Here is a 13,120-nt window from a genome sequence, read left to right as displayed (position 1 = left end):
CAAGCACTTTCCACAGTCTACCAGTACATTCCTCTTTTTTAAATCAGTTGAACTTCAACCAGATAACTCTTAAACAGATATCAGGCAGGCATCCAACATCACAAACTAAACAATGTTAGCTTTGCCCTGGGCTTCATACAGCTATGGGCTCATGTGAGCTGTCACATGAGCTCAAACTCAGAGAAATAAATGAGAAAAAAATAGACATCTGAAAATTTTTAATTTGTTTTTCATAGTTGTAACAAGACAAAAGCTGACAGTACACAAACTGCAACTGATTATACATGAATTATAATTAACTGCTTAAAAGTCATGAGAAAGTCTTTCAAGTTAACTAAGTGATACTTTCAATTGTATTCACAAGATTATTAAAGCATATGATAAAGCAATGATTATTTTATGCATTTTTTTCTGACTTACAAAAGATATTGTTTGAACACAACATAAGAGCTGAAAGAATGAAGCACAGAAACTATCACAAGAGTGGAAAATAGACATGATAATTCTAACTGTGAGAGGGCTAAGGAGAGGATTATCTAAAAAGCAACATTAAATAGGACTGGGATTAATTACTCTTATTAGTTAGGTCAGCCAAAAGAATAAACGAGCTTCAATTGTGGCAGAAGAAATGCAGGCAAAAGGTGACTTGCAGTATTCCTGCAGAGAGAAGAAAGAGGGTTGTTATCCACTACTCTGAACAACATTACAAGAGCCTTCACAGCAACATTACAGCTACCATGAAATATTCTCCAAATCAGCTGAGGGCAGGGGAGGATACAACAGACGTAAAATAAAAAATAAGTACAAACCAAACCAAGACTCTCCAATACTTCTTGCAAGATATGCTTACAATACATTGTCTCACAACAGTAGTGATACCACCAGCATCACTGTACAAGTCGTAGCGTAAGAAGAAAATCCACATAGCTGCAGGGTCCCCCAAGAACCTGTTCTGTGCATCATAGGCAAAATTCCTCTGGAGAAGCAGCTGTTGAGCTTTTTCCTGGAGCTCTCCCCAACATCTCATCCTTTCCAACAGGCTATGGAGACAGCTCTAGAGAATGCTATTATCATCATTAACTTATCTGACCACTTCCAATATCTAAGAGAAGACTACCAAGAAGATGGGGCCAAACTCCTTACTGAGATGAGGAGGGACAGTGGTCAAACTAAAGCATGGGGCTTTCCAACCTGCCACAAGAACAAAGTTTTCACCATAAAAACAGTCAAGTCATGCCCAGAGAGGCTGTGAAATTTCCATCCTTGGAGATCCAGGGCCTCCAAGGCCCAGCTGGATAAAATCCTGAGCAACCTACTCTGAATCTAGTTTTGACCTTGCCTTGAACAGAAAGCAGGATCAGGTGACCTCCTGAGGTCCCTTTGAACTGGAATTAGTCTATGTTTAACCTTCCAGATCTGTAAGGTTTTATTATTCATGTGGATGTTGTCATACCTCCATATGCATATTCTGACCTCCAGATTGAATGATCCAATCATGCTGAACACAGATTTGGGCACTGGAGCTTCACAGTGTTACAGACGATTGAGATGGGAAGGTCAGAGTTCATTCACCCGCACTAGCTTTCTGCGTCAAAGTAATATCATCAGCTATGCCCAAAACATTCCTGGCAGATACCAGATAAAGAGTTTAAGTCTCCCATATGGGGAATTCTACATTTCTGCAAGCAAACTGTTCCAGGACATCCATCTTTACAACAGAAAATGTTTCCTTCCTAACTTATATCTTCTTTATCGTAATTTAAGCTTATTACCTTTTCTTGAGCTCACCATGAATATGAAGAATAATTTCCCCTCTACTTTGTATCTGCAAGCACAGACCCATTTTTCAACTATCATCTAAAATACAGGCAATGCCACTTTATAAAAGCCCCCTTTACCCAAGAAAACATTTTGTCATTCAGCAGTCACAAAAGTTAGAAATCAGATGCATTGTTCTGGGCCTTCAATCCTCAAAAGCGCCAAAGTACTTTCACCCAAAGCTGTCATATGTAGAATGTTTCTTCCTCTTTTGAGCCTACCAAGGCTTTACTTGTTGGCATTTAAAGGACAATGTTAAAAGCCGATCTGTTCCCCAACAGCTTTGCTAACAACAATGAATTACATCTACTGCTGTTCTTAGATGATTAGCCAATGTAGGTCACTTTGGGGATTGGGGAGGAAGAAAAGGGGGAAAAAATCAGTCTGAAGCTTCTTAAAAAACCAGCATAATTAAATGCCAAATAGTTTACCTGTCAATACTAGTTCAGACCTATCCAGTCATATCTCAGACCCAATTTTTAGAGCTCACCGAACACCAATCTACTTTTGCTGAACTCAGAGTTCTGCTAATGAAGACCAAAACAGCAATTCTATTGTTCCTGAGTGATGGGCTGTCTGATCAGATGAGACAGAAATGTAAGCTGCACTCTAAGTGATATAGATTAAACAGGTGGCCTTCTCTCTGATCCATTACTTTTCCAAACCCTATTAGAAGTAGACTTCTCCCTTTCCTCTTGTAAGGAGAAAACAAAACAAAAAAAAACCACCACATATTCAGTTATTTACTCCCCTTAATCCTATGTGAAAACATTTTCTAGTCTTTAAAAGGTTTCAAATAATTTGCTTATAAAACAAATCAAGTTCTCTTAAGTGTAATAATTATTCACCATCACAATAATTCTGACTTACTGGAAAAAGAAAATATGTAAGATGTTTAGGTGGTATCAAAATCCCTAGTTTGTGAAATAATATATACAGATAAGACTTCCCCAAAAATCCATTCAAAGGCATATTACAGGACTAGAATCTAAACATGATTTCTTATATACTTAAAGACTAAACTTCAAAAGAAACAGAACTGAGCACAAGCAGTGAAATACTAATAAGAATATTAGTATACTCTGAAATAAGCTAGATAACTTATGTAGAGTGAAACCCAAAGCAATGTATGGTTTGCTCAGCAGGTAAAAAAGGATTAGTCAGCTGTTTGCTATGGATCAAAGCATCCAAATGGTACAGACATAACTTCTCTATTCATGCAGAACGAAATCAGGGAAAAAAAGCAAAGCAATATGTGTGCTTTAGTAACATCACAGGGCTCATATTTTCATAGAATGTAATGACTAACTCAGGTGTTTTAGTAGCAGTTATTTTTTCTTATAATGCCATTTTATGTATTATGCCACACCATAGGAGTTTACTGTATTTTGAAGCAACAGCTTTGCCTAGAGAAGTATAGGACGTAATTCTGAGATGACAACATATCAGTGGATCAAATGGTGGGAAAGGAATACACAGAGGACAGAAGAGATCCACTATCTACCTTCGCATCCCTCTCATATTCTCATAAAGGTAGAGAGGCAGCAACACAGATATTCCGTCTTCTGGACGACGGAATCAAACACAAACCGAGACAAAGTTACTGTTACATTTGGCAAATATATTTAATCAATGCTCCTAAATCAGCGCTTAGGAAACCCAAAAATCTTGGAATCATGAGCAACTCAGAGTGGCACAAAAGGACTCATCTCCAAATCGGTCCTTCATGCTCAGTGAAAGAAGGGTCCAGCAACAAAAATGCTGTGAATTATCGGCTTTGAAAAACAAAGTTAGACAGATAGGGAATTGATTCATTTTAAATAAGCTATAGAGACACCTTGTGTAAGTCAGTTTCTACTTTCCTATCATTTTACTTCAAGAAGATGCAGACTATCAGGCAGTATGATGCCAAATACCTCAAAGAAAGGAGCTTATCTGGGTTCTTACATCCTTATAATACCAAGGGTAGTTTCTTATCGTGCTTGCTAATGACACCAGAACTATGCAAGAATGTGAATTTTATTATTTATAATATAGTTGCAAATGATACACTTTCTCACATATTTTTAAACTATTACTGATAACTTACATAACCCTTTATCATCACCACCAAGTTATATACTTCAGTATAATCTCTTGACATATGTTAGTACTATGCAACTAAAGGGGATACCTGAAGTAGAAAAGCTCTAAACTTTGGGATTTTAGCAGTGTTAAGCAAAAGACAGCTATCATGGTCAGAACAGAAGAGGGTAGGAGGGGAAAGAGTCAGGAAAGCAATTTAAAATCGCCCAGGCCCCAGGAAAGCCAAACGGCTGGGGGCCTGGCCCGGGGCATGGAATACCTTCGTTCCAAACCCCATCTGGATTAGGCAAAGGGAAGCCTGTTTGATCAAACTGTTCCACTATCAAACAAACAAAACACACACACACAAAAGAAATTGTCAAACAGATACCTTATGAAAAAAAGATATTTTCTGTCCAGATCTATTAGCTATCTTCTTCCATGTGTTCAGCTATGGTAGCTGAGTCATTATGCTACAGTATGCTAGTTATTTAAGTGTTACTCACCTTTGGAGTTAAGTTTGACGCAGTGCTGTGTTTTATCGATATTTTGAAAGGCTCGATTAGGTTGAACATAAATGAATGGGAAAACAAATATCTTTCAGATCTATAGCATACAAAAGAAAGGTTTCAACAAACTTTCTGTAGAATTCTTGAAATATTAAAGAACAAGAAACTATGGCAAAACTACACAAAATCTAAAGCTTCTTGCAAAGAGTTAGGTATTTGTTAATTCGTTAAAAAAAAGAACTGAACAAGGCATAGTTTCTGTAATAACACAAATGCAAGTGTCATCAGAGAGACCTCAAAAATTATCTAGATAACAAATCCTTTAATATATTTTTAAAGCCAACCATGGAAATGCACTCAAGTTGGGTGTATATAATTCACTGTGAATTATGTATCCTCGTAACCTTTCACTAAGGTTTTGGTGCTCTCAGCTCTCTTTGTTGCAACTCCACAACAATCAGCAGACTCAAAGGACACAAGTCATTCAGTTGTTATGCAGAGTTAAGGATCTAAAAATCCTTAAAGGAAGCATTGTCCCAGACAGCAAGCCCAGCAAATGTCTCCTGATTAAAAAAAAGGGGGCGGGGGAGGGCAAGGTATTATTCCAGCAGTGAAGGACTCAAGCTGTTGAGAATAGTAACAAAAATAACTAAGGACCAAATGGGACCAACTTCCTCTTTTTTTCCCATACAGAAACTATCTAGAAAGTATTTTATACTATACATTTTTTAAAATTGGTTGTCTGAATCAGCAGTGTCTCTGCTCAGCTTCCACTACTACTGATATTTCATGTCAAATCACATTAAAACCATACTGCTGTTAATGCTGGATGGAGAATAAGACCTGTGCTCAGAGAATAAATACGGCTAACAGAAGTGTTCATATCCACGATGACCATCCCAAATGAGCACTAAATTGCCATCGCCAACACCAATTACACTCCATAAGTAAGCACTTCAGAACAGTTCCCAGCAAATGGAAAGATTTTTATTTTGTGGCCTATATAAAGTAACTATTTTCATCATACATTACCAGAAATGCATCAGTTTAGAAAGGTTACTGTTTTCAGGATCAACACGAGCAACTTCCAAGAAGGGAAAGCATCAGATGCCTGTCCTTCTACAGGGTTTTCAAGGTAATGCACGTGCCTCACATTTTAAAATATAACTTGAACTGACCTTCTCTAAACAACACAAAGTCATTCTGGAGCTGACCGTAAAACCCTTTCACTGTCCTCCATTTGAATCTTGTTGCTATGGTAAATGCAGCAAACAAGAAAACATGTTTCAAAGGTAAGGCTTCATTTCTGCCTTTAGTCACACTGGAGCAGACACTTGTTTCAGCAAAACCTCACTAAAGAAAACTGGAAAAAGAAACCTCAAGAACTACCTCCCCCCCCAACCAGAAAAAAGAAAAGGAAAGAAAAAAGAAAAGGAAAGAAAAAAGAAAAGGAAAGAAAAAAGAAAAGGAAAGAAAAAAGAAAAGGAAAGAAAAAAGAAAAGGAAAGAAAAAAGAAAAGGAAAGAAAAAAGAAAAGGAAAGAAAAAAGAAAAGGAAAGAAAAAAGAAAAGGAAAGAAAAAAGAAAAGGAAAGAAAAAAGAAAAGGAAAGAAAAAAGAAAAGGAAAGAAAAAAGAAAAGGAAAGAAAAAAGAAAAGGAAAGACAGGAAAGAAATCAGCAAAAGATTCAAACACAGTTTTAGAGGTGGGTGGAAAGAGGACAGAGGACACAGAGGCACAGCTCATGCAGTTACTGTCGCTGGACTTGTTGAGGTCTTGTTTGGTTTTTAACAAAATTTTTTGTTTTCAGTTCAAATATTTAACTTCTTGCTAGTATTTTACATAGGTACTACATTACTATAACAAAAAACTTCTCTGCTCCAGCAGCCTGATATGGAAGATTACTGAATCCTTTCCTTTAGCTGATTAAGGGAGGACAGGAGGAAGAGGGGGGTGGGAGGAGGGGAAGGAGGGAAAAACAAAAAGCACCTATAGAGGTTTTATTTCTCAGTGGCAATCAGGCATGAAAGCTGAATGATGCTGAACATGATGGCTGAATTCCAGCAGCCATCTCAGACTGGGCTGCAAGGGCTATCTACAAAACACTTCAAAGTACTGCAGGGGCCATTTATAAATTCTCCCAGAATAATTGAAAAAAATCACACAGAAAATTTGAATATTTGAAGTCTCAAATTTGATAATAAAGGATTCTCTGGGACAAACAATACAAACCCTAACTCTCCACAGCACAGAAGAAGCAGAGAACACTATTAAATGCAAATTGGTGATTAACTCCATGGATTTTGAGTGAACTAAATCCCTAGATCTTCTACAAGCTTTGGAAAATGCCAAGTAAAAATTATACAATTCATTCATGAGCACGAACAAACCAATACCACTAAACTTCCTTGTCACCCATTGATTCTTTTTCCTGTCCCTTCCCCCCTCAATTCAAGAGGTAGGTATTCATCTTTAGGCAAGGAGAATGTGTCATCAGGAATAAGTCCAACTATGCATTCTTTTCTCTCCATCAAAGAATGAGTTTGTGTTCACACCACAGGAGTGATGAAAAAGGAAGTTTATTTCCTAGAAAGCAAGACCACAGATTTCAGCCTGCCCCAAGCAATATCAGTTACGGATGATCGAGTCAGATGTGATGAAGCCTAAATTAATTCAGCAGCAGATGGTGTTGTGTATTTTTTCAGCTAAAACACAAAGCAAAACATATGGATTAAGTGGAGTAAAGTTTCAGTGAAGAAGGAGGGAGTATTTGTTTAAGTTACAGAGCAAAGAGAAACATGAAAACTAACACACGATATGCAATTTGAGCTTTCTAAAAACTAAACTTCTTTTTGTAGCTTCCCACAACCAGATTCACTCTCAAAAAGCAGTATTTCCTCATACTTAACATAACCAAAAAATTAGTATTTAATATTGCTGAATGAATTTTCTTTTGTGGGCTGTGCTTGCATATTGCTAAACTGCTGAGCTTCCATTACCACAGTTATTTTTTGAGACCTTTTCCACAGAAACCTGCCACAGCTTCACATGATTATAATGGGATAATAACTATAATAATAATTAAAAAAAAAAAAGTAGTTCATTTTTAGGAGCCAAAGGACAGTACTGTAATCTATTGCTGTTGCTTGTCTACTTAGGACATGATTTATATAGCATGAGAATGCTTAGCACTGCATGGGAAGCCTGAAATGGTACCCTGCCCTCCAGAGCTCAGAGTGAACCCACAGAGTGCACGGCTATTCATCCGACATTTAAGAATCTATTCACAGTAGGAGGCTTAACCACAAGCGTCGTATTTGCAGAATAGCAACCCAAGAAATAAAACCAATTTCAGCAGCAGAGGGCTTCAAAATGCACCTGTCACAAACACAGGCTGCTTCCAATCAGCTCTTCTTTTCTCATGTATTTAACAGTAGTTCAACCCAGCACTGGGGAAGAGTACTCCAGTGTAAAAGGTATGAGAAAAATACTGCAGAAAAGAGGAATGCAGAAGATAGAGGGAGTCATTACAGTGACAAACTGCAGCTTTGCATGGGGAGTTTTAAGAAAAAAAAAAACACACAGAAATTAGCAAAGAAGAAAAAATGCAAAAGAGGGCCAACTTGTCATACAGTTTGAGAACTGAGACATGAAAGCAACAAATCCAGTGTTTCCATAACCAATTTATGCCATGGAACAGCCAATGTTACAAGTGAGAAACACACCCTATTTCACTTATCAAAAGTTAATGGTACATTCCAATTCCATGCTACAGTTGGCTTGGCTGCACAAATCTGTGTTCCCAGTTGACTTTTATCAATTAAAAAAAAAAAAAAAAAAGGAAAAGAAAGAAAAGAAAAGTAGTTCATCTCCCTTTTGGAATATCAGAATCAGAACTATTTTTAATTCATCAGCTACACTTATTACTTCCACTGTTACTAAAAAGGTTTCCTCAATAGGTCTATAGCATTTTGAATACAGGTTCCATACTCGGCAAGCATCAGGATTTCACCTTGTGAAGCGTTACAATGTATTGCAGGCATCCCCCCAGGCAACAGCAGAGGACACTTCCAAAATAATTCAGGGAAGCGCAGAGTGGCTGGATCCCACAGGTTTTCTGCACACAAGAGGAGGAAGGTAGCAATACCCACTCTTTGCCTGAGAGATGAAACATGGAGAACAGATGCTTGTCTTACCAGCTGAAGTAGTAGTAATTGCGTACTGTTATTGAAGCAGGGAAGAAGGCACACATACACAAACGTGCTGAGGATGCTGAAGTAGAAAGAAAGGAAGTTTACATAGCTCTTTTCTACTTAAGTAAATATATCTGATAAACATACTGTTCCCTATTTTCTTTCTTTTGGTTTGTTGCTTTCTGATCATCAACACAAGCACTCTCAGATGGGCTTCATCTTTCACAATGACTTGTCCCATTCCAAAGCCATTTCCTTAAGGTGAAGTTAGCCAGTTAATATCCTATCTGTGTCATCCAACAAGGTCTCAGTGACCTTACTTTTCTTGGCTGTTTTTCAGATTGCACAGCTATTTATCTTCTCATATAATTCTTCTCTTCATTACTACTTCTTGTTTTCATATAGCACCCTAAAAAGCAGCATTACAAATCAGCATCGAGGCTCCCCATCTCTGTGCCTGTGGCCTCCACTGACTCAGAATGAATCAAAGCCTCCTCCTCCTCTGCAGGATGAGGGGAGAGATGTTTACTTCAATGTTCCACAATTTTGATGTCCTCTCCATAAGAAGATCCACATAATAGACATCTTTCCATGCTTCATCAAACAGATGTCCTCCAAGGAAGCCTTCCAAATGAGCTCTATCTAAACATTATTACTCTGCAAAAGGTCCCATGTTAAGCATGTACCCCAAACACAGAGGACCTAAGTCCAAAACCTCTTGTCTACTTAGATCAGCACCTCTAAGATGGCCAATGTTGGGACAGTTGGGAGTCATCTGGAGGGAAGATGGGCACTGGTTCTCACCCCCCGTTAAAGCTATTTCAATACATATAAAACAGCTAACATCTGGTTAGTGAAAGTAAGCATGACTCTGGTTTATAGCACTGACATGGCACAAATTCCAGTCCCTCGGTAGTTCATATAATGACTCTTTAAAATAAAATACTGGCACAGATTGCTGGTATCAAAGATCTCAATCTTAAATGAAAACTTCATTTACCCAACATCCAGGAAGCCTAAATAAATGCTGCTATATTTGGGTTGTGGACACCACTAAAGTGGCAAGACAAAATTTAAGAGCTATACCCTACATCCCTTTGCAGACTTCGTTGTAGTAAGCTGCCTATGATATTTATACTATTAACTTTTTGCTGAGCAGGCTAGGGAACTTTCATATGCTGAGAAGACATTTACAAAAGCAAGATGACAGTTTCAGATCTTCAAAGAGGGTAGCTTTTATATTTAAAATCCAGTCATCTGACTAAGATAACTATCATGGGGTTCTCTGATTTCATCTGAAAAAACACTACACGTAGTCACACAGAGGAATGCAAAGAGCAAAGCTCTTTTTGAAAATTGCATGTTGTCATCAAAATTGTAAAGTCCACGAGTCTTTCAGTGGAGATAGACAACAGGAAGAGAGGTTTCTTTCTTAATTGGGTGGTTTAACATTAGTTACTGGATTATCTGCCAAACTATTTTCAGCTTTTATGCTTCACCAAACTGAGGTATTTAGTTCATCATTCAGAAACCCATTATTACATTGAAGAAAATGGGGAACAATTAGCATGCAAGATGACAGCTTAAAGGTGGAGCTAATTGGAAAGAATGAAATAGTTTAATTGTGTTGTATACAATTCAGTGAAATAACCATGTTGTGGAAAAACAATTTGCTAAACAGTTTCAGTGATGTCTATTCGATTACCTGTGTTTAAAGTTTAAGCAAATTCAGTTTGCAGTAGATTCAATGCAATATCCATTTGAAATATCCTACTTCAGTTACCTCCACATGAGTTACAAACTACGAATTAGCCCTGCTGTATAGCAACACCTTTTCAAGAAACATACATGTTAAAACAAAGACTCTAATTCATCACAAGAGTGGAGACCTTCACTGAAGTAAGCTCAGATTCACACACCCAAAAAAAATTAAAAACAACAAAAAACCCAGAATGCAGTAGTTTTCCTAATATACTGCACAGTAGTGCAGTGACAAACAGTGAGTTGCAGGATCAGTCAAATTTTAACTGCGTAAAATATACAACCAGAAATAACAGAAAACAAAATCTACAGATAGAGAATGGCGTGGGGAAAAAAAATAATTGTGCATGCTCTTGTTCAAGATTTCTAAGCATAAAGAGAAAAATCTTGTACATTAATAGTTAATCTTCCAAAAGGAAGAAAGCACACAGGAGGAAAGATGTAATCCTTCTTTACTATTGAACTGCACTCAGACAGAGGGGGTTTAAGATGTCAGATGATGACTTTACAAAAATACACCTTGTAACATTTGCAATTTCTTTTCAGGAGCTACAATGAATCGTTTTCATTCGTGTATTCTTTCTGATCTATTTATCACAAACCTGCAACTGTAAACACATTTGTATCGCTAGGTTTTATTTAATTCCATGTTACAACAAACCTACTGATTTGCAAATATATTTCTACACTTATTTTTTTTGGCTCAATACATATCAAATATTTTCTTTAAATGACAGAGCAGTCAGTTAACCTGTAACACACCCTATTTTTAGAATCACACCTATCTCATATTTTCCTTTTTGAAAATACAGCCTAATTGCCCTGTGGAATAATACCTCTCTGTACCTCATGTGCAAAATACTTCAACAGATGACAACACTCACAAAAGCATCTCTCTCCACAGAAAATGCTACTCAAGCGGTAAGCAGCATACACCCCCACAGCGCAGGGGAGGTGTTTCTCTGCTTAGTAAAAACGTTTTTGAACTGTTTCCCCCCCCCACACACACACCAACAGCAGCATTCAATAACATTGCTTATTCCTACACCCTTCAGAAAAAGAAAAAAAAAATCACCTTCTTTGTCTTCCTGTGTAACACTTGAATTACCTAATGAAATGAAATGTATGTAGTGGTTCCAAGGAGCCATGATAGACGCTTGCCCTAAAGTCTTGTTTCCAATGGCATGATACTACAAGTGCATCAGAACATAGTGTATAGGTTCTTTAAAGAAAAAAGTATATATATGTACATATCATTCAGTGTCACAGTCAAAATCCAAACATTGACAAAACATATAATTTTCCTTCCACAGTAAAGTCATCTTGAAAATTAAGGCCTCCGTGGGCTAATCTGGAAGTGCTTCAAACAATAAAGTAGTATCTTCGCATAGAAACCGAAGAAGAGCCAAATTCAGTGATAAGCTACAGATTTTTATCTCTGATGAAAGAGTAGTTTGGACTCACTGATGTTTTAAAAGGATTCAGGCTCCGCTCCCAGTATGACTTTTGAACATGTTTACTGTTATTTATTGCGAGCCACCGCGCTTAAGCCCACGGCGGTGGCGACGCTGGTGCAACCTCCGCGGGATAAAAGCCTTCATCGGGCTGAAAACACTGCGCTGCCTGCGCGCACCCTCGCTTAGTAACGCAGACAGCGCCACGAAAGTCAATTTTTCTATGACCAGAGTCTGCTTCCATGAGTAAGCATTTGCAGCATCGGGCTGGAACTGGTTGGGGTATTTCTACTGTTACTGCTGAAAATCAGAGACAAACGCCCAGGTCGGCGAGAAAGGCTCGGGACGGCGTTCTCCCTCCTCTGCCATTTCCAGCCGCCCCGGGGGGCGGCAGGGCGCTGCCAGGTGCGCTCGGCCGACGCGCGCGGGTTCCGCCGCTTCGCGCACGTTTCCACGGCGCCGCGGCGACGCCGCTTCCCACTCGCGCCTCCGCGCGGGGCCCCGCAGCAGGCCCGCGGCGGCACCGCCCGCGCCGCGGCCCTTCCCGGCGGCCGCCGCCGCGGCACCTGCCGCCCCACCTGCCTCGCAGCCCCGCGCCGCCCGCTTACCTGACCGCCACCCGCACCGAGCTCTCGTCCTGCCCGGCCGACATGGTGGCGGCAGCGTCGGCGGCGGGCTCACCTCCCGCCCCGGGCCCTCCGCCGCCTCTCTCCAGCCATTTTAGGTGCCGGAATGAATAGGTAGGACCGCGGCCGCGCGGGGCGCTTCGCCCCGCTCCGCCCCCCCCCCCCCCCCCCCCGCCTCGCTCCGCCCCCCCCCCCCCCCCCCCCCGCCTCGCTCCGGCCCCTCCGCGCCCCCGGCGGGCGGGCCGCGCTGCCAGTCAGGCGGCCCCGCCCCGCCCCGCTCCGGCCCCTCCGCGCCCCCGGGCGGGCGGGCCGCGCTGCCAGTCAGGCGGCCCCGCCCCGCCCCGCTCCGGCCCCTCCGCGCCCCCGGCGGGCGGGCCGCGCTGCCAGTCAGGCGGCCCCGCCCCGCCCCGCTCCGCCGCAATGCGTCAGCAGGCCCCGCCCCCCCCCGCGCCGCGCCGCGCCGCGCGCCGCTCCTGAGGGAGGTGGGCGCCGCCGCCGCCCGCGCGCCGGAGAGGGCTGGTTTGGCCCAGCCCGACGCCGCTGCTCGCGCTCCCCCAGCCGAGGGGGCGGGTGGCACCGGCTTCCGCTGCCGGCAGGACCCCTGCCGGCCGGCCGGCCCGCTCCTCTCGCCCAGAGCGGTCCGCGCTCGCAAGCAAGGGTTTTTGCGGCGGAACGGGCCCGGTTTTGAGTTTGTAACG

At 41.1% G+C, this 13,120-nt stretch overlaps 1 protein-coding gene across 2 annotated transcripts in view; it reads right to left on the bottom strand.

The window, feature by feature from the left end:
* Nucleotides 1-12,555, bottom strand: part of KIF21A (kinesin family member 21A) — a 93,909-nt gene extending 81,354 nt beyond the window's left edge. For both annotated transcript variants that reach the window (XM_062582529.1, XM_062582537.1), the window contains exon 1: nt 12,405-12,555. In XM_062582529.1, the coding sequence (XP_062438513.1) occupies nt 12,405-12,448 (44 nt within the window). In that variant the 5' untranslated portion in view covers nt 12,449-12,555. The remainder of the gene's footprint in view (nt 1-12,404) is intronic.
* Between the last annotated feature and the right edge of the window lie 565 nt (nt 12,556-13,120).

The sequence above is a fragment of the Rhea pennata genome, chromosome 1, assembly GCF_028389875.1.
Source record: "Rhea pennata isolate bPtePen1 chromosome 1, bPtePen1.pri, whole genome shotgun sequence".
Lineage (NCBI taxonomy): Eukaryota > Metazoa > Chordata > Aves > Rheiformes > Rheidae > Rhea > Rhea pennata.
This window is presented reverse-complemented; position numbering and strand designations above follow the sequence as displayed.